General features: G+C 47.1%; 1 protein-coding gene across 1 annotated transcript in view; it reads right to left on the bottom strand.

Annotated features, from left to right (window-relative positions):
• Positions 1-22,444, bottom strand: part of CALN1 (calneuron 1) — a 404,054-nt gene that overhangs the window by 202,767 nt on the left and 178,843 nt on the right. Inside the window, exon 3 of the mRNA XM_066592552.1 lies at positions 9,775-9,918. Coding sequence (XP_066448649.1) covers positions 9,775-9,918 — 144 coding nt within the window. The remainder of the gene's footprint in view (positions 1-9,774; positions 9,919-22,444) is intronic.

Below are 22,444 nucleotides of genomic sequence, written 5' to 3'. Positions count from 1 at the left end.
TTCTTCCACTTGTCACTTTTCTTCCAACCCAGGCTATTCTACGTAGTTGCTGGGGGGTTTCGCAGAGTACAGACTTAAGTCTGACCTGGAGGAATGTTGGCCGTGACTCTTAGGCACTTTGAGGCTTCTGAGTGCTTTTATGCTGCAGTGCTTGCAGAAGGACCATCATATAGCCCACATTAAAACATCAGATCAATACTGGGTGGCCACCCTTCTTGATTCTTGCTAAAAGGCCAAAATAACAAATCCCATTCTAGCAGTGGTGAAGGACATCAAAATGCAGCAGTATCAGGACAGACTATAAAGCATTTTCCAACGGCAGCAGAGATGTAAATGCAATAGATTGAAGCTCTGTGGCTCATGGCAGATGAACAGGAAGCTACCGCAGCAGCACTACCACCAATGGTAGGAGAAGCCTAACAGAGGTGTGGCATAGTTTTTCAGTCCGTTGCATCCATGGATTTCTACTGCAAATATTTTGGTGGAATTCATGTGGAAAAATCCGCCATAGATTCTGCCATCTAAATGTACCCTAAAGGATTCTGTTTTGCCTTTCTCTCATTTTCAGCAGGTTAAACTTAAGTTAATAGATAGAGATGAGCGAGCATACTCGTCCGAGCTTGATGCTCGTTCGAGTATTAGGGTGCTCGAGATGCTCGTTACTCGAGACGAGCACCACGCGGTGCTTGTCTCGATTAAACGAGCACTGACCATTGAATTCAATGGAGCCGGCAATACAGCCAGCTCCATTGAAAGCAATGGGCTGCCGGCGAGCGTGGGATGAATTGTCGGGAAGGGCTTATATATTTAAGCCCTTCCCTGCAATTCATCCAGAAATGTGTAAAAATAAAAAAATATATATATACTCACCTGGTCCCGGCAGAACGATGTTAGCCCATTGAATTCAATGGAGCCGGCAATACAGCCGACTCCATTGAAAGCAATGGGCTGCCGGCGATCGCACAATGAATTTTTGGGAAGGGCTTAAATATATAAGCCCTTCCCTGCAATTCATCCAGAAACGTGTAAAAAAACAAATATATATATATATACTCACCTGGTCCCGGCAGATGGAGTTCAGCTGCGGCCAGCTGGCAGTTCTCCTGAACTGCTCTGTAGTATTCAGCAGCCGGAGATTTAAAATCCCACGTCTGCTGAATGAGCTGCCTCTGATTGGTCACAGCCTGACCAATCAGAGGCAGATCTCACTCACACCCATTCATGAATTCATGAATGGGTGAGTGAATGCTGCCTCTGATTGGCTCAGCGCAGCTCTCAGCTGAATGACAGCAGTTCAGCACCACAGTGCAGGGGACAGCAGGAGAAGACGCGGCTGTGCCCTGGCAGCTGAAGGGAGGTGAGTATCTATTTTTTTTGTTTTTTAAATCACTTTTAATTCATTTCCAGGGAATGGCTTATATGTAAAGCCCTTCCCTGAAAAAGAATTCAGGTGTGCCAGCGGACCATTGTCTTCAATGGAGTCGCCGGCAGCAGCAGCGGCTCCATTGAAGAGAATGCCTGCATTTTTATTCTTTTTTACACTAAAATCTTTCTTTTTCAGGTAAGGGCTTATATTTTTAAGCCCTTCCCGAAAATTCATCCCGCACTCGCCGGCAGCCCATTGCTTTCAATGGAGCCGGCTGTATTGCCGGCTCCATTGAATTCAATGGGCTAACATCGTTCTTCTCTGCCACAGCTGTAACAGCTGTGGCAGAGGAGAACGATCGTTATGCTGACAGTGGGGGGGGGGGGGGTCTCACTCTTGCCACTATTGTGGCTTAAAAGGGTTGTCTCGTGAAAGCAAGTGGGGTTATACACTTCTGTATGGCCATATTAATGCACTTTGTAATATACATCGTGCATTAAATATGAGCCATACAGAAGTTATTCACTTACCTGCTCCATTGCTAGCGTCCTCGTCACCATGGATCCGTCTAATTTCGCTGTCTTCTGGCGTTTTTAGACGCGCTTGCGCTGTGCGGTCTTCTTCCTGGTGAATAGGGCCGCTCGTGCCGGAGAGCTGGTCATCGTAGCTCCGCCCCGTCACGTGTGCCGATTCCAGCCAATCAGGAGGCTGGAATCGGCAATGGACCGCACAGAGCCCACGGTGCACCATGGGAGAAGACCCGCGGTGCATCGTGGGTGAAGATCCCGGCGGCCATCTTGGTGAAGGAAGAAGGAAGAAGAAGGAAGACGTCGCAGAGCGGGGATTCGAGTAAGTAATACATTTTTTTTTTTTTTTAACACATCCCTTGGGTTTGTTCTGTGACGAACGGGGGGCCTATGGAAAAAAAAAAACGTTTCGGCGCGAGACTACCCCTTTAATAGTGAGACCTCGGAGCCCGAAATGCAGCCCTGCATGTTGCTCCTCGCCTGCCCTATCCATTTCTGTGTTTTTTTACATGACTTTGGTGATTTGCTAAGATTTTCACAAATGAAAACCTTAGTGGAGCACCAGTCATATACAAAAATGCTCGAGTCGCCCATTGACTTCAATGGGGTTCGTTACTCGAAACAAACTCACTGAAAGTTCGACTCGAGTAACGAGCACTCGAGCATTTTGGTGCTCGCTCATCTCTATTAATAGACCTATGTCTTTTTCACATTGAATAACTAGGAAACTATTAGCAGCTTGGTTTGCATTATGCAGTACAAACATCAAAGAAAATGCACAGTTTCTTGCTTCTTTATAGAAGATTTTTATGAGTCATTCTTTTGTACATTTAGCATGCAAAGAGATAATATGGTTAGGGAATTCATTATGCATTGGCATTTTCAGTAATACATCACTAGTTAGCATGCAGTTCTAGGCTTCAAATGCAAGTGCTTGTCAAGTTGTGGCATTTGTGAGATAAATTACAGACCACAGCCATTTCTCTTTAAAATAGCATCCAGAAAACATATACTACAATGCCAAAACCAGATCCAAAAATGCTTAACAGATGCAAAATATCCCATAATCACCATGTTCACATTTCCATTCGCCATTTTCAAGTCATACTGTATGTGTATTTCTTTTTTTTAATAGTTGGCTAATATTGCACTCAAGGATATGTTCACACTACCTCTGGCATCTAAGTTGGAACAGTACACTAGAAAATGATCCCAATATTAACGGCTTCAACAGACGAACGTATGTGCAAATACGCTCACTGCATTGGAGCATATTTGTGCATGAACAAGACTTGGAGATGGCAAGAATCAGGCTATGTGTGTGTCAGCGCATAGTACTGTCATTGTTGTGCTTGCAATGCCTGTCCACAAGCCTGTGCAATACTCCCTTTCCATGGAATAGAATGGCTATTTAAAGCCAAATAAGGGCCAGCCGTCTTCTTTTCCCTGCATTTTACACATTTCTTCATCCATTTGCCTGTCCCCCTCCCCGAAGCCAGTTTTGGCTTACGTGACCAAGCCCATTTTTTTTAAAAATCTGACGTGTTACTTTATGTGGAAGTAACTTTGCTATTACGTATTCAAGTGATTCTGAGAAAGTCTTTTTGTGACACGTTACTTTATATGCATGGTGAATTTTGGTTGGTGTGTTTTTGCGTTTATTTAGAAAACTCCCGCCTTGTAAGCTACCTATCAGAGCACTCTCTCCTAGACCCCCTACAGTCTGGCTTCCGACCTCAACACTCGACAGAAACTGCCCTTACAAGAGTATCCAATGACCTACTGACAGCCAAATCGAGGGGCGATTACTCCCTACTGAACCTCCTCGACCTTTCCGCAGCATTTGACACTGTTGACCACAAACTCCTCTTCAGTATGCTTTGCTCCATTGGCCTAAAGGACACTGCTCTCTCCGGGTTCTCCTCCTACCTATTTGACCGCTCTTTCAGTGTCTCCTTTGCTGGCTCTACCTCCCCTCCTCTTCCCCTTGCTGTTGGGGTCCCCCTTAGGGCTCGGTCCTTGACCCCCTTCTTTTCTCTATCTACACAGCCCCTATTGAACAAACCATCAGGAGATTTGGCCTCCAATACCACCTGTATGCTGATGACACCCAGCTATACACCTCTTCCTGTGACATCTCTGCACCTTTCCTCCAAAACATCACCAACTGTCTGTCCGCTGTCTCTAACACTATGTCCTCTCTCTACCTAAAACTAAATCTCTCTAAAACTGACTTACTGGTATTTCCACCCTCTACTAACCGACCTCATCCTGACATCTCCATCTCAGTGTGTGGTGCCACCATAACTCCTAGACAACATGCCTGCTGCCTTGGGGTCATATTCGACTCTGATCTATCATTTACCCCCTACATCCAATCTCTCGCCCGAACATGTCAGCTGCACCTCAAGAACATCGCAAGAATCCGCTTTTTTCTCACTGTGGACATGTTAAAAACGCTAACTGTTGCCCTCATCCACTCCCGGCTCAATTATTGCAACTCGTTGCTGATCGGTCTCCCCTGCACCAGACTCTACCCTCTCCAATCCATCCTGAATGCGGCAGCCAGGCTCCTCTTCCTGTCCAGCCGCTACTCGGATGCCTCTTACTGTGCCTGTCACTGCACTGGCTGCCCATTAAATACAGAATTCAATTTAAACTCGCTACCTTCATCCACATAGCCCTCCACAGTGCAGCACCACCCTATATTGCCTCCCTCATCTCAATCCATCACCCAGCCCGGGCTCTCCGCTCTGCTAATGAAACCAGACTGAGTGCCCCTTTAATTTGAACTTCTCATTCCTGCCTTCAAGACTTCTCCAGAGCAGCACCGGTCCTCTGGAATGCACTACCAAAGCCTACCCGAGCAATCCAGGATTCACAGAACTTCAGGCGTGCTCTAAAAACGCACCTCTTCAGGGAGGTATACTGCATTCCCTAAACAAACCCCTCTTTACTCCGCCTGATAACATGCTCCCTGACCTATTGACTGCAATCCCTGATAGCCATCATAAACCGCTCCTGCAGTCATACCATTTCTGCAGTCACACGGCTAAATGTCTGACCATTGTCTATGTGTATAACATTCCTCACTCTCCACCTCGCCATACCGCGCACATCTCCAGCCCCTTTACCTTCTGTATCACCCCACTACTTGTAGTATGTAAGCTCGTTGGAGCAGGACCCTTACCCCTATTGTTTCCATCAACTGATTACTATGTAACCGTGGTTCCGTAATTTTTGTATTTTGTCTTTCTGTATTCCCCCTGTCTATGTAAGCGCTGCGGAATATGTTGGCGCTATACAAATAAAGTTTATTATTATTATTATAAATAAAATCCAATCTTTAGAGAAAATTTTGAAAAATTTGCATTTTTCCAAATGTGACATTTTCTGCTTACAATATAAATAGTCATGGAAAATAGTTATCGAATAACATTTACCATTCGTCCACATTTTAACTTTGCTTTTTTTTTCCCGGACGTTATAAGGCTTATAAGTATAGCAGCAATTTTTCAAATTTGGAAGACCAATCCCAAACTAAATTTTAGGGACCAGCTCAGTTTTGAAGTGTATTTGAGAGGCCTGTGTATTAGAAACCCCGTATAAATCATCCCATTTTAAAAACTGCACTCCTCAAAGTATTCAAAACCACTTTAAGGAAGTTTGCTAACCCTTTAGGTGTTTCATCGGAATTAAAACAAAGTGGAGGTGAAATCTAAAGATTTGATTTTGTTTGAAGATTTTCAATGTTAAACTATTTTTTTCTGTAGCCTATGGAGTTATGCGAGTAACAAATCTCAATATTTATTACCCTAAATTTGCAGTTTTTAGAAATGTAGCCCTAGTGTGCAGGGCCCATATATCTATATTACTCTCAAGCTCGGCCCTAACAACCAATCAGGTTGAATCCGGGAACCAAAACAACCAATCAAGTTGAATCAGACAACCCAAACAACCAATCAGGTTGCTGGAATTGTGAATCAGAACCAATGAGGTTGCTGGAATTGCTCCATAGTACTCAGCTAGAGAGTAAGAGGCTAATATGCGTGCAGGGCCTAGAGTCTTCCTTTTATTGGACATTTTTCAAGCACCATTTCCAGTATGTTCACATGGTGGAATTTGACGTGATATTTTTTGCATAGATTTCGAATTTTAAAACCACAGGAGAAATCCATAGTTGAGGTGTATATTTCTGGCACAGGTTCGCACACTAAGGCTGGGTTCACACAGGGCGGATTCCCGTCGGAAATCTTGCGGTTTGGCCGCAGCAAAAACCGCAAGATTACTGCCGGGAGAACCGCCGCGGTTCAAGCCGTGGCGGCTTTGAAGCGGCTCGGCCGCATGCTTTTCCGTTGCGGCCGGCGCTGCCATAGAGAAGAGCGTGGCCGCAATGTAAATAAACAAAAAAAAAAAAGTAAATAGACATGCTGCATCTTTTGAAACCGCGGCTGCGGTGGCCGCAGCCACGGTTTCAACCAGATTTACCGCAGCGGATTAGCCATCCCGTGTGGACGAGATTTCTGAGAAATCTCATCCACATGGCTGGCTAATCCCGAGATTAGCGGCTGCGGGCGGTTTTGCCGCGGGCGGATCTGCTGCGGCAAATCCGCCCTGTGTGAATCCAGCCTTAGCCCTATCAATGGGCAAAATGCATGTGAAGAATTTCCAATGCAATTCCAGATCTGCACAGACTCGTGTTGGAAATTCTGCTTAAGGATTATGCCCATTGACAGTTAATTTTCTTGCACATCCACAGCAGAAAATGCAGCAGAAATTTGCAGCTGATGTAGCATTAGATGCAGAATCTGTGCAGAAAAATGCACAGCGGATTCTACCAGGTGAACATATGCTTACTGTGTGTGTAATGATTGTACATGCCTACAATATTTCCCTTGCTGACAGGCTGTGAAAACTGTTATAAAAGCTTATTTTTATTTTGAATTAAACTTTACTGTAATTGCTGTGACTTGCTGTTACTGTCATCATGTGCCCAGAGACCACACTGATTAGTGTCTGAGGGTCTCTGGGCAAAGCTCTGTGACTTCAACTGTCTTGGGATAGCTGGGTCACAGAGCTACATCCAGGGGATCCAGCAGAATGAACTGCCTGAGCTCTGAGATGCAGGTGGAGGGTACAGTAGTGTCTTCTTAAGGTGACAGCTGTGACTGCTGTTAAAGCGATCACATGCCTGGAGACCATGCTGATTGGTCTGCAAGCAAAGCTCTGTGATCTGAGGTGCAATTAGGCAGCTTGATCACAGAACTCCTACACAGTGAAGGGGTTCTAGGTAGGATCTCTGTATGGACGTTCTAAGAAAATACTGCCTAATGCTTACAGTCTATGGGCAGTCCTTAAGTGGTTAATATTCATACTCTATTAGGCCTTAGTCAGATGGGCGTTTTTTCGCGCGATTTGCGGATCGCATGACGGATGCAAATCCGCAAATCGCATGACCGGTGACCGAAAATCGCCCGAAAATCTGCTCCTAGCCGCGTTTCATTAGAAACGGGCTGGAGTTGTCCAGCGCATTGCATTCAATGGAGCTGGCAATACAGTGGGTGTGAAGAGGGTGTGAGTCAGACCTGCCCCCTGATTGGCTCAGCGCTGAGCCAATCAGGGGGCAGGTCTGACTCACACCCCCTTCACACCCACTGCAGGCCGACCGCGCGGAACTTCGGCTGCCGGGAGCAGGTGAGTATATATATATTTTTTTTATTTTAACACTTTTCTGGATGAATTGCAGGGAAGGGCTTATATATTTAAGCCCTTCCCGACAATTCATCCCACGCACGCCGGCAGCCCATTGCTTTCAATGGAGCCGGCTGTATTGCCGGCTCCATTGAATTCAATGGGCAAACATCGTTCTTCTCTGCCACAGCTGTTACAGCTGTGGCAGAGAAGAATGATTTGTCTTCTATATGTTCTCAATGGGGTCGGCGCTGCTGCCGCCGGCCCCATTGAGCGCATATAGAGAAGAGAACAGGAATCGTAGGTGTGATCTGCGATTTCTGTTCTATAATTTATCGGACGAGCGCATAAAAAGCGCTCATGTGTCCGATACCATTGCAAAGCAATGGTTTTAAAAAATCGCCGGACGCATGCGCATGCGCAAATCGCGCGAAAAAACGCCCGTCTGACTAAGGCCTAACTTTTGATTGGGGGTTTGGAACCAATTACAAGTTTTGGAACCAATTACAAGTTTTCCATAGTGTTATGGCTTCAACATACAATATTTTCCACATACAATGGTCATCCCACAGCCAATTAATATTGTATGTTGTAAAATTGTGCCATATTGTATAAATTCCGTTGTAATGGAAGTCAGTGGCAGATAAGTGCAACTGCATGTGTGGGTTATAGATAAGGAGATGTTATTGGTTACACACCCCACTGTAGTAGCCCAGAAATAGTGGGGCCCCTATATAATGTTATATGTCTGTCTCATGTCATTGTCCTGTCAGTGTCTTAATTGTGATGTGCATTTGGTATGTGTATTGCAGCACTGAATGGGTTAATGTCTGGGTTATGTCTGGTAAATGTATCTTGTTGTGAGTCATGTGGCCTTGTGATATATATGTGTGTGCAAGGTGCAAGGTGCAAAGAGAGGGAGTCATAGTCATAGTGGTCATCTTAAAGGAGTGCTTGCAAAGAGTGGGAGTCAGTTAACCAGTCTGCGAGCGAGTGACCTCCAGAGACACTGGTCGGTCTGTGTGTGGAGAAAGCTGTGCAATACCCTTCTGCTCGGCCTGCTTAAGAGAGAAAAGCACCAAAAGCGTGAGTGTTGACTGGTAGAGTGTTGGAGGGAGAAAGAGAAGAAGAAGCTCTGGCAGCATGCAAGGGTGCTATATAAGATGAAGTTTTATTGCCCCATCACAGACAAATATAGTGACGTTTCGACCGTTAGGCCTTTCTTAAGCTTGAGAACAGCCTAATAGCCGAAACATCGCTATATTTATCCGTGATGGGGCAATAAAGCTTTATCTTATATAGCACCCCTGCATGATGCCAGAGCTTCTTCTTTGCTGTGTGGATCGTCTGTGGGAGTTTGGGTTTGGACTCCCCTCTGGCTGTTGCATTCTGTGGTCCGACCCTATACTGCTGGTGCTGCTGGCACAGTTTTGTTTTTCTTTTCTATCTGGAGGGAGAAAGAGAGTCACTGGGAGCGGGAGAACACAGATAACTGGGACTGTGGATTGTCCGGATTACCCCAAAAGTTCTCCCTGTTACACTACCTTCTAGAAGTGTACTTTGTGCCTGACAAGTGTTGTATGTTGAAACTTTGCTGAAGTTACAGTAAACGGATACTACTGACTGTTCCTAGTTTGTCTAGAAAGTATCCCTGTGTGTGGGCTAAGTTATTTACTTCACTGGACGGAACGGTGGCATCACGAGTGACAAGAAGATTGCAGGTAACCTCCAGTTACATTTTCCCTGTGACCTCCCTCAGCAGTAACTTGGACGGGTCCCGAGCTACCCGCAGAGGAGGAGATAGTAGTGCCACCGTGACAAGGCCCTTTTCTACCCTGCCATCTTCTCGGTTGTGGGCCCGCTTCTTGGACACTGCACCAACCGTACACATCCAATGTGATATGAACAGAGCTTAGTTAAATGACATTTAAATCTATTAGGTGTTTGAAGATATCCTATTAAATGCTAAAGAATAACTTGTAAAGATGCAAATGTGAGCTTACACTGGTGATCAAAGGATACAAAGACCTGTAAAAAACAATATAATTTCTGCAATAATCTGCAGTGATAAAGAAAATCCCAGTACAGTTCAACGTATAAACCAATTTCAACTCAATCAGACAATATTGCAATTAAATTTAACAATTTTCTGGTTGGATGTCAAAATGATTATTGAATAATGATGCTTACCGTCCATATCAAGGCGTTGCATAATAATAGCCAATTCAACTTCACTGGGCATGTACCCCAAGGATCGCATTGCCATGCCAAGTTCTTGTTTTGAAATAAAACCATTCCCATCTCGATCCAATACTCGAAAGGCTTCACGGATTTCTGTTATAAAAAGAGATTGAAACTAATGACAACATACTCATTTACATTTTACTCTGCTAACCAAAAGCTGCTATAAACATAGTACAATACTGTTAACCCTTCATTCTGTGTTTAAATACCGGTACTACCAATGATAAAGGGTTCAAAGGAGAATCAAGCATCATGGATTACAAGTGTAATTATCCAAACATCTGCTTGCTGACAGTGAATGGTAATATTCTTATTAGCACAGACCAAAAATCCATGCAAACCCAGTCCTACTCGTACATCAGCATTTTCTTAGTAATTGGAGGAAGCGAAATCCAGATGCAGCACAAATCCAACTTGTACTGAATCCACACTGATAGTTTTCTCATAGGCTTAATATCTCTTTTCATGGACATAAAGCACAGCTTTCAAAAATAAGTGAGTAATTAATTGTCTAAGCATATACATTGTACCTCACTGCAGATGAATGACTAGGGCTTGGCCTGTAATGATTTTCAGATTCAGAATATATAGCTTGCACTCAGTGATTAAAAATGGTAAGGAACACACCAAAGGGGCAGATTTAGTAATCCTGTCTAAGGGCTCTTTCACACGAGCATATATCAGCCGCCGTTTTTACGGCCGGTCGATATATGCTATAATCTGATGCATTGGATTCCAATGCATCAGATCACATGGCCATATTTCCGAGGCGTGAAAGCACCTGGCTGGGCCAATATAGTAACGGGCACTTTTACACCAGGCCAGAAAGATAGTCCCGGAACTATCTTTCCGCCCAGAATACGTTGGCCGCTGCATGGGCTCCTATGGGAGCAAATAACAGTAACCGGAGAAGGGAAGTGGGAGGGAGTTTAGCAGCGTGACTGCTAAACTTCCTCCCCCTTCTCTCCTCTCGGCCGGCTGTTTGCAATAGGAGGAACGGGGAGGAGCTAAGCTCTGCCCCATTCCACCCCTAAGCTGTCTCCTCACGTCCAATGGCATTACGGCCTCGGGCATATATGCGCCGGGTCTGTGCTGTCTGAAAGGGTGCACAAACGTTCAAGTGTTGTTACGTCAACGGCAGGCGGACGTAAAAACACCTACGGCTGTGTGAAAGGGCCCTTATGGTTAGACAATGTAAACTTAGACCAGGAGGTCTAAAGATGCACCAAATTTATCACACACACGCACATTTGCTAATTCTGGGTGATAAATTTGGCACATCTTTAGACACTTTGGGTTTTTTTTTGCTTTGACCAGTGCTGAACATGTGGACTAGGAGCTAGAGTAGGTTTTTGCTATCATATACACCTGTTTCTGGTGTAGATTATGGTAAATGTGGCTTTTTGCATGCAGCCCAACCTTCATAAAGCCGAGATCCCCTCACTTTTTGAAAAAATGACTTTTGAAATGCTAGAATTCTGGTATCCTTGGCTTGATAAATAGGACCCTTTTTGTATTTCCAAAAAAAAGGGGGAAAAAAAGCAACACACAATGAATTGTACACGCCCATAAAAACAACATATAAACTTTATGATGTTTATGCACAATGAGCAAAAGGAGAATAGCGCATAAAAACAGTGAAAAGATATAAGAATGCCACTCTAATAAAAGGTATTCCTCAATGCTGCGCCAAGATGAATAGGTAGTCATATGATTTAATACAAAAAAGACCCTCTGTCTGGACAAAAGCGCAAGTCCCATCCATATCCAATTCATAAGTATAAAATGCTCAGTGAAGAATTGTATGTGTACAAGGAACAATGAACAATATGTCATTGAATATGCTAAAGAAGCCATGTCTATAATGTAGTGTCAACACAATGTATAGGAATGATTTAAAGTGATCCTTTGACACTGCACATACTAGCCGAACTGCTGCTCTGACTACACTAGCTGAACTGCATAAATAACCAAATCTGTGCATCTTTCCTCTGTATTTTACAATGACTGCACAGTCAGACGAGAGTTTTTTTGCGCACGCCTATGCACAGGAAAAAATTGTGCTCCACAGATAAGCAAAAGGTGCGTCACCGAAGGTCCGTGCATATTGCTCTGTACCCTGGAGCAGCTGTGCTTCTAGAACCACAGCTGCTCCAGGAAGGTCCCCTCATCACTGAACACTGTGACAACGCTGTCACAGTGTTCAGTGATGAAGGGACACCCTGCGGGGATTAAAGAATTCCCTGCTACAGCTGTCACAGATGTGGCAGAGGACTGCAATGCAATCCCATTGAATTCAAAGGAGCTGGCACTATAGCCGCCTCCATTGAAAGCAGTGAGATGCTGGCATCCCCTGCAGTAATTTCCGGGGAAGGACTTGAAGAACAAGCCCTTACCTGAAAATAAGCCCTAGGTGAAAGGAAAAAAAATATTAATACATCACCTAGCGGTGCTGTCCGGGGTCCAGAACGTCTTCTCTCTGTGAAGCCGGCACAGTACTACAGCATTTTCTTCTGGCAGGGGATTTAAAGCACTGTGACCAATCAGAGGCAGCGCTCAGCCACTAAATAACAGTGATGAGGGGACTCTCCACGAGGATTCTTTATGCGCGCCTGTAAGGTCCGTGCTGCACATGAGAGGCATGGATGTCCTATCTTTTGTAGGTGCGCATGTTTTGTTACTGTAAAAGACGGACATCTGACATAGGTGCGCACAAAAAAAAGCTTGTCTGACTGAGCCCTGATATATGCATATTTCACTTGCCTAATACTCGTTACTATATATTCTGATTGATGGCCAACACCCTGCGGTTGTCGAATAACTGGAGTCATCTAATATTTTATGTTACTTTTTATCTTTATTACAAAATAAAAGGGACTGGCTATCTCCGGTCAGACTCCACTGTACGCAAATTTTGCCTGAGTGCTCCTTTGTCTCGTGATTTCCCAGGTGTTAATTGGAACATCTAGACAACTGTAAGGCCTTAGTCACACGGGCATTTTTTCACGCGATTTGCGGATCGCATAACGGATGCGCATCCGCAAATCGCGTGACCGGTGCGCGCAAGTCGCCCGCAAATCGCCCGAAAATCTGCTCCTAGCCGCGTTTCATTAGAAACGGGCCGGAGCTGTCCAGCGCATTGCATTCAATGGAGACGGCAATAGAGCCGGCTCCATTTAAAGCAATGCGCTGCGGGCGAGCCCGGGATGAATTGTCGGGAAGGGCTTAAATATATAAGCCCTTCCCTGCACTTCATCCTAAAATGTGTAAAAATAAAAAATATATATATACTCACCTTCTCCCGGCAGCCGGAGCTCCGCGCGGCCATCCTGCAGTGGGTGTGAAGGGGATGTGAGTCAGACCTGCCCCCTGATTGGCTCAGCGCTGAGCCAATCAGAGGCATGTCTCACTCACACCCATTCATGAATTCATGAATGGATGTGAGTCAGACCTGCCCCTGATTGGCTCAGCGCTGAGAGGCAGCAGTCACTCACCTATTCATGAATTCATGAATGGGTGTGTGAGTGAAACCTGCCCCTGATTGGTCAGGGCTGTGACCAATCAGAGGCAGATCATTCAGCAGGCGGGGATTTTAAAGCCCCGCTGGCTGATTAGTGCCGAGAAGCAGTTCAGGAGAACTGACAGCGGCCGCGGCTGGACTCCGGCTGCAGCGGAAAGGTGAGTATACAATTTTTTTTAATTTTAACACATTTTAGGATGAATTGCAGGGAAGGGCTTATATATTTAAGCCCTTCCCGACAATTCACCCCGCGCACGCCGGCAGCCCATTGCTTTCAAGGGAGCGGCTGTATTGCCGGCTCCATTGAATTCAATGGGCAAACATCGTTCTTCTCTGTCACAGCTGTTACAGCTGTGGCAGAGAAGAAGGATTTGTCTTCTATATGTTCTCAATGGGGTCGGCGCTGCTGCCGCCGGCCCCATTGAGCGCATATAGAGAAGAGAACAGGAATTGCAGATCGCAGATAGGTGCGATCTGCGATTTCTGTTCTATAATTTATCGGACGAGCGCATAAAAAGCGCTCATGTGTCCGATACCATTGCAAAGCAATGGTTTTATAAAATCGCCGGACGCATGCGCATGCGCAAATCGCGGCTAAAAACGCCCGTCTGACTAAGGCCTAAAGGTCAACTTCTTGTAGTTCCATCTAAATTATGGCCCTTTTTAGTCAAAAACCTGTCCACATGGGACAAAACGAAACCATTGATTTCAATGGTTTCACTTTCACTAGCTTTTTTCTCGGGGGTGAATACTATGCCCGAGAAAAGATAGGACTTGTCCTATCTTTCCTGCACGTAGTTAATTCTACGTGTGGGAAAGATTGGGCAGCACTTGCATTTTCAAACTCCTGCGCTATTGCGTGGAGTATAAACGGACGGAGGAAAAGAAAAACCTCCATGCGCAACACGGACTGATTATTATTTTTTGTTTTTCGTTTTTTGGGATAGAAAAGGTAATGAATAAAAAGAAAGGTGCAGTTAGCCCGGAAAAAGTCTTTAAAAGGGAAGCTTTTTGGATCCTGAATTTAAACACCAGATACCTAAAAGGGATGAATTATAGGACAGATCTTATGTATATTTATTAGTTCTAACGAAATTGATAATAATTTATTGCTTTTTCTTTTGCGTTTTTTTTTTAATTTATTTTTTATTTTATTTTATTTTGTTTATTTATTTATTTTTGTGCCGTGCGCATATATAGCAATATCTGCAACTAGAGATGAGCGAACACCAAAATGTTCGGGTGTTCGTTATTCGGAACGAACTTCCCGCGATGCTCGAGGGTTCGTTTCGAACAACGAACCCCATTGAAGTCAATGGGCGACCAGAGCATTTTTGTATTTCGCCGATGCTCGCTAAGGTTTTCATGTGTGAAAATCTGGGCAATTCAACAAAGTGATGGGAATGACACAGAAACGGATAGGGCAGGCGAGGGGCTACATGTTGGGCTGCATCTCAAGTTCACAGGTCCCACTATTAAGCCACAATACCGGCAAGAGTGCCCCCCCCCCCCCCCCCCAACAACTTTTACTTCTGAAAAGCCCTCATTAGCATGGCATACCTTTGCTAAGCACCACACTAGCTACAACAAAGCACAATCACTGCCTGGATGACACTCCGCTGCCACTTCTCCTGGGTTACATGCTGCCCAACCGCCCCCCCCCTCCCCCCCACAGCGCACACCAAAGTGTCCCTGCGCAGCCTTCAGCTGCCCTCATGCCACGCCACACTCATGTCTATTTAGAAGTGCGTCTGCCATGAGGAGAAACCGCAGGCACACACTGCAGAGGGTTGGCACGGCTAGGCAGCGACCCTCTTTAATAGGGGCGCGGCGATAGCCCACAATGCTGTACAGAAGCAATGAGAAATAGAATCCTGTGCCACCGCCATCAGGAGCTGCACACGTGGGCATAGCAATGGGGAAGCTATGTGCCACACACTATTCATTCTGTCAAGGTGTCTGCATGCCCCAGTCAGACTGGTTATATGCACCTTAACAGTAACCGCGTTGGTGGTAATGTGGTGGTGACTGCGGACCTAGTAGCACGGTTGTATTTTGTTGGTTTTCGGAATGTGGCCAGGATTAAGTGGGCCGTGGCGGGGGGATGGTGTGGGGGCTCTCTTGTTGTGTCGGTAAAGGTGAAATTCTTGGACTGCCACCAGACGAACCAATGCAAAGGCATTTGCCAACAATGTTTTCCCTGTTGGAGGAGGAGGGGGATGTTTTTGAGGCACTACGTGTCCTCTCCACGTGTCCGTGGTTATATGCACCTTAACAGTAACCGCGTTGGTGGTAATGTGGTGGTGACTGCGGACCTAGTAGCACGGTTGTATTTTGTTGGTTTTCGGAATGTGGCCAGGATTAAGTGGGCCGTGGCGGGGGGATGGTGTGGGGGCTCTCTTGTTGTGTCGGTAAAGGTGAAATTCTTGGACTGCCACCAGACGAACCAATGCAAAGGCATTTGCCAACAATGTTTTCCCTGTTGGAGGAGGAGGGGGATGTTTTTGAGGCACTACGTGTCCTCTCCACGTGTCCGTGGTTATATGCACCTTAACAGTAACCGTGTTGGTGGTAATGTGGTGGTGACTGCGGACCTAGTAGCACGGTTGTATTTTGTTGGTTTTCGGAATGTGGCCAGGATTAAGTGGGCCGTGGCGGGGGGATGGTGTGGGGGCTCTCTTGTTGTGTCGGTAAAGGTGAAATTCTTGGACTGCCACCAGACGAACCAATGCAAAGGCATTTGCCAACAATGTTTTCCCTGTTGGAGGAGGAGGGGGATGTTTTTGAGGCACTACGTGTCCTCTCCACGTGTCCGTGGTTATATGCACCTTAACAGTAACCGCGTTGGTGGTAATGTGGTGGTGACTGCGGACCTAGTAGCACGGTTGTATTTTGTTGGTTTTCGGAATGTGGCCAGGATTAAGTGGGCCGTGGCGGGGGGATGGTGTGGGGGCTCTCTTGTTGTGTCGGTAAAGGTGAAATTCTTGGACTGCCACCAGACGAACCAATGCAAAGGCATTTGCCAACAATGTTTTCCCTGTTGGAGGAGGAGGGGGATGTTTTTGAGGCACTACGTGTCCTCTCCACGTGTCCGTGGTTATATGCACCTTAACAGTAACCGCGTTGGTGGTAATGTGGTGGTGACTGCGGACCTAGTAGCACGGTTGTATTTTGTTGGTTTTCGGAATGTGGCCAGGATTAAGTGGGCCGTGGCGGGGGGATGGTGTGGGGGCTCTCTTGTTGTGTCGGTAAAGGTGAAATTCTTGGACTGCCACCAGACGAACCAATGCAAAGGCATTTGCCAACAATGTTTTCCCTGTTGGAGGAGGAGGGGGATGTTTTTGAGGCACTACGTGTCCTCTCCACGTGTCCGTTCCATGTCAGCAATAGTAGCACTCAGGACAGGCCCCATTAACAATTCTGAAGCAGCAGTATAGCGGGAGCGCAGTCTTCGTTCCATGTAAGCAATAGTAGCACTCAGGACAGGCCCCATTAACAATTCTGAAGCAGCAGTATAGCGGGAGTGCAGTCTTCGTTCCATGTAAGCAATAGTAGCACTCAGGACAGGCCCCATTAACAATTCTGAAGCAGCAGTATAGCGGGAGCGCAGTCTTCGTTCCATGTAAGCAATAGTAGCACTCAGGACAGGCCCCATTAACAATTCTGAAGCAGCAGTATAGCGGGAGCGCAGTCTTCGTTCCATTTCAGTAGCCTTAGTATAGCCAAGGCACAAGTTACATTTATGTAGCTAAACTGTAGGCCAACCCCACACACCTTTCTGTACCATGAGTGCAGGCGAAGAACATAGAAATTACTATGATTACACTGTAGGTGAGGGCCCCAAAAAATTGGTGTACCAACAGTACTAATGTACCTCAGTAAAAATTGGCCATGCCCAACCAAGATGGCAGGTGAATCGCTTTGGTTAATGTGGCTTAAGTGGTAACTAGGCCTGGAGGCAGCCCAGTGTAACGAAAAATTGGTTCAAGTTAAAGTTCCAACGCTTTTAAGCGCATTGAAACTTATAAAAATTGTTCTGAAAAATTATTTGAGTGAGCCTTGTGGCCCTAAGAAAAATTGCCCGTTCAGCGTGATTACGTGAGGTTTCAGGAGGAGGAGCAGGAGGAGGAGGAGGAGGAATATTAGACACAGATTGATGAAACAGAAATGTCCCCGTTTTGGATGGTGAGAGAGAACGTAGCTTCCATCCGCGGGTGCAGCCTACGTATTGCTTACGTATCGCTGCTGTCCGCTGGTGGAGAACAGAAGTCTGGGGAAATCCAGCCTTTGTTCATCTTAATGAGTGTTAGCCTGTCGGCACTGTCGGTTGACAAGCGGCTACGCTTATCTGTGATGATTCCCCCAGCCGCACTAAACACCCTCTCCGACAAGACGCTAGCCGCAGGACAAGCAAGCACCTCCAGGGCATACAGCGCTAGTTCAGGCCACGTGTCCAGCTTCGACACCCAGTAGTTGTAGGGGGCAGAGGCGTCACCAAGGATGGTCGCGCGATCCGCTACGTACTCCCTCACCATCCTTTTACAGTGCTCCCGCCGACTCAGCCGTGACTGGGGAGCGGTGACACAGTCTTGGTGGGGAGCCATAAAGCTGGCCAGGCCCTTAAAGACTGTTGCACTGCCTGGGATGTACATGCTGCTCGATCTACGCACATCCCCTGCTACCTTGCCCTCGGTACTGCGCCTTCTGCCACTAGCGCTGTCGGCTGGGAATTTTACCATCAGCTTGTCCGCAAGGGTCCTGTGGTATAGCAACACTCTCGAACCCCTTTCCTCTTCGGGAATCAGAGTGGGCAGGTTCTCCTTATACCGTGGATCGAGCAGTGTGTACACCCAGTAATCCGTCGTGGCCAGAATGCGTGCAACGCGAGGGTCACGAGAAAGGCATCCTAACATGAAGTCAGCCATGTGTGCCAGGGTACCTGTATGCAACACATGGCTGTCGTCACTAGGAAGATCACTTTCAGGATCCTCCTCCTCCTCCTCCTCCTCAGGCCATACACGCTGAAAGGATGACAGGCAATCAGCCGGTGTACCGTCAGCAGCGGCCCAAGCTGTCTCTTCCCCCTCCTCCTCATCCTCCTCATGCTCCTCCTCCTCCTCCTGTACGCGCTGAGAAATAGACAGGAGGGTGCCCTGACTATCCAGCGGCATACTGTCTTCCCCCGCCCCCGTTTCCGAGCGCAAAGCAGCTGCCTTTATGGTTTGCAGGGAATTTCTCAAGATGCATAGCAGAGGAATGGTGACGCTAATGATTGTAGCATCGCCGCTCACCACCTGGGTAGACTCCTCAAAATTACCAAGGACATGGCAGATGTCTGCCAACCAGGCCCACTCTTCTGAAAGGAATTGAGGAGGCTGACTCCCACTGCGCCGCCCATGTTGGAGTTGGTATTCGACTATAGCTCTACGTTGTTCATAGAGCCTGGCCAACATGTGGAGCGTAGAGTTCCACCGTGTGGGCACGTCGCACAGCAGTCGGTGCACTGGCAGCTTAAAGTGATGTTGCAGGGTGCGCAGGGTGGCAGCGTCCGTGTGGGACTTGCGGAAATGTGCGCAGAGCCGGCGCGCCTTTACGAGCAGGTCTGACAAGCGTGGGTAGCTTTTCAGAAACCGCTGAACCACCAAATTAAAGACGTGGGCCAGGCGGGGCCGCCGCCTCCATGATACTTTTGAAGGACTCCGTTTCCACAACCCTATACGGCAGCATCTCAAGGCTGATGAATTTTGCTATGCGGACGGTTAACGTTTGAGCGTGCGGGTGTGTGGCGGCGTACTTGCGCTTGCGCTCCAACAGTTGCGCAAGCGACGGCTGGACGGTGCGCTGAACTACACTGCTGGATGGGGCCGAGGACAGCGGAGGTGAGGGTGTGGGTGCAGGCCAGGAGACGGTAGTGCCTGTGTCCTGAGAGGGGGGTTGCATCTCAGTGGCAGGTTGGGGCACAGGGGGAGAGGCAGGGGTGCAAACCGGAGGCGCTGAACGGCCTTCGTCCCACCTTGCGGGGTACTTGGCCATCATATGTCTGCGCATGGTGGTGGTGGTGAGGCTGTTGGTGTTGGCTCCCCGGCTGAGCTTTGCGCGACAAAGGTTGCACACCACTGTTCGTCGGTCGTCAGGCGTCTCTGTGAAAAACTGCCAGACCTTAGAGCACCTCGGCCTCTGCAGGGTGGCATGGCGCGAGGGGGCGCTTTGGGAAACACTTGGTGGATTATTCGGTCTGGCCCTGCCTCTACCCCTGGCCACCGCACTGCCTCTTGCAACCTGCCCTGCTGATGCCCTTGACTCCCCCTCTGAAGACCTGTCCTCCTGAGTAAGCGTTGCACACCAGGTGGGGTCAGTCACCTCATCGTCCTGCTGCTCTTCCTCCGAATCCTCTGTGCGCTGCTCCCTCGGACTTACTGCCCTTACTGCTACCTCACTGCAAGACAACTGTGTCTGATCGTCATCGTCCTCCTCACCCACAGAAAGTTGTTGAGACAGTTGGCGGAAGTCCCCAGCCTCTTCCCCCGGACCCCGGGAACTTTCGAATGGTTGGGCATCAGTGACGATAAACTCCTCTGGTGGGAGAGGAACCGCTGCTGCCCAATCTAAGCAGGGGCCCGAGAACAGTTCCTGGGAGTGTTGCCGCTCCTGAGCAGGTGTTATTGTAGTGGAGTGAGGAGGCTGGGAGGAAGGAAGAGCAGCAGACAGAGGATTCGGATTGGCAGCAGTGGACGGCGCAGAACTGCGGGTAGATGATAGGTTGCTCGAAGCACTTTCTGCCATCCAGGACAGGACCTGCTCACACTGCTCATTTTCTAATAACCGTCTCCCGCGTGGACCCATTAATTGGGCGATGAATGTGGGGACGCCAGAAACGTGCCTCTCTCCTAATCGCGCAGCAGTCGGCTGCGACACACCGGGATCAGGAGCTCGGGCTGTGCCCACACCCTGACTTGGCCCTCCGCGTCCTCGGCCGCGTCCACGTCCTCTAGGCCTACCCCTACCCCTCAGCATGCTGTATTACCAGTGATTTGATTTCACAGGCAGGAAATAAATTGGCGCAAGACTGCAGGCCAAATATAATTTTTGCCCTTTTTGGAAAACGAAAGGCCCCACTGCCTCTAGTGAATGAATTATCTAAGTTTAATAACTGTGCTGTGTCCCTGCTAATGTGTCACAGAACGTGAAGGTAGCAGAGTTATTATAACTCTTGGAGAGCAGGTATTTTTTTCCCAATTAAGGAAAGCAAATGGCGAAGCCAGCAGTAAAGCGTAGCTGGGTGCGTCTGATTTAGCAATGTTGTTCACGCAGCTCACACGTCTCCACCGCCCTTAGGACGGACAGAGGCTGGACAAATAGATTTGTTTTCAGTTTTTTTCCACCAAAAGGCAGCACTGCGTATATTCAATGAACATGAGAAGTTTAATAACTGTGCTGTGTCCCTGCTTATGTGTCACAGAACGTGAGGGTAGCAGAGTTATTATAACTCTTGGAGAGCAGGTATTTTTTTCCCAATTAAGGAAAGCAAATGGCGAAGCCAGCAGTAAAGCGTAGCTGGGTGCGTCTGATTTAGCAATGTTGTTCACGCAGCTCACACGTGTCCACAGCCCTTAGGACGGACAGAGGCTGGACAAATAGATTTGTTTTCAGTTTTTTTCCACCAAAAGGCAGCACTGCGTATATTCAATGAACATGAGAAGTTTAATAACTGTGCTGTGTCCCTGCTTATGTGTCACAGAACGTGAGGGTAGCAGAGTTATTATAACTCTTGGAGAGCAGGTATTTTTTTCCCAATTAAGGAAAGCAAATGGCGAAGCCAGCAGTAAAGCATAGCTGGGTGCGTCTGATTTAGCAATGTTGTTCACGCAGCTCACACGTCTCCACCGCCCTTAGGACGGACAGAGGCTGGACAAATAGATTTGTTTTCAGTTTTTTTCCACCAAAAGGCAGCACTGCGTATATTCAATGAACATGAGAAGTTTAATAACTGTGCTGTGTCCCTGCTTATGTGTCACAGAACGTGAGGGTAGCAGAGTTATTATAACTCTTGGAGAGCAGGTATTTTTTTCCCAATTAAAGAAAGCAAATGGCGAAGCCAGCAGTAAAGCGTAGCTGGGTGCGTCTGATTTAGCAATGTTGTTCACGCAGCTCACACGTCTCCACCGCCCTTAGGACGGACAGAGGCTGGACAAATAGATTTGTTTTCAGTTTTTTTCCACCAAAAGGCAGCACTGCGTATATTCAATGAACATGAGAAGTTTAATAACTGTGCTGTGTCCCTGCTTATGTGTCACAGAACGTGAGGGTAGCAGAGTTATTATAACTCTTGGAGAGCAGGTATTTTTTTCCCAATTAAGGAAAGCAAATGGCGAAGCCAGCAGTAAAGCGTAGCTGGGTGCGTCTGATTTAGCAATGTTGTTCACGCAGCTCACACGTGTCCACCGCCCTTAGGACGGACAGAGGCTGGACAAATAGATTTGTTTTCAGTTTTTTTCCACCAAAAGGCAGCACTGCGTATATTCAATGAACATGAGAAGTTTAATAACTGTGCTGTGTCCCTGCTTATGTGTCACAGAACGTGAGGGTAGCAGAGTTATTATAACTCTTGGAGAGCAGGTATTTTTTTCCCAATTAAGGAAAGCAAATGGCGAAGCCAGCAGTAAAGCGTAGCTGGGTGCGTCTGATTTAGCAATGTTGTTCACGCAGCTCACATGTGTCCACAGCCCTTAGGACGGACAGAGGCTGGACAAATAGATTTGTTTTCAGTTTTTTGGCACCAAAAGGCAGCACTGCGTATATTCAATGAATAACAACTGTGTTGTCGCCCTGCCTATACAATTCTTTCCCTGCAGTATCAATGGAGGGTGCAATGGTCTGCAGAGGCGATTTTGAGAAGCAAAAAAAAATGCAGCACAGCTAACAGCAGCCTGGACAGTACTGCACACGGATAAATATGGCCCTAGAAAGGACCGTTGAGGTTCTTGAAGGCTACACTCACTCCTAACACTCTCCCTGCCTATGCAGCACTTCTGTCCCTAATGCCGGGTGCAACGCTCTGCAGAGCCGATTTTGAGAAGAAAAAAAATTGCCACTGCT

Source organism: Eleutherodactylus coqui, chromosome 1, assembly GCF_035609145.1.
Source record: "Eleutherodactylus coqui strain aEleCoq1 chromosome 1, aEleCoq1.hap1, whole genome shotgun sequence".
Taxonomy (NCBI): Eukaryota; Metazoa; Chordata; class Amphibia; order Anura; family Eleutherodactylidae; genus Eleutherodactylus; species Eleutherodactylus coqui.
The sequence above is the reverse complement of the archived record's forward strand: the minus strand, read 5'-3'. Positions and strand labels throughout refer to the sequence as shown.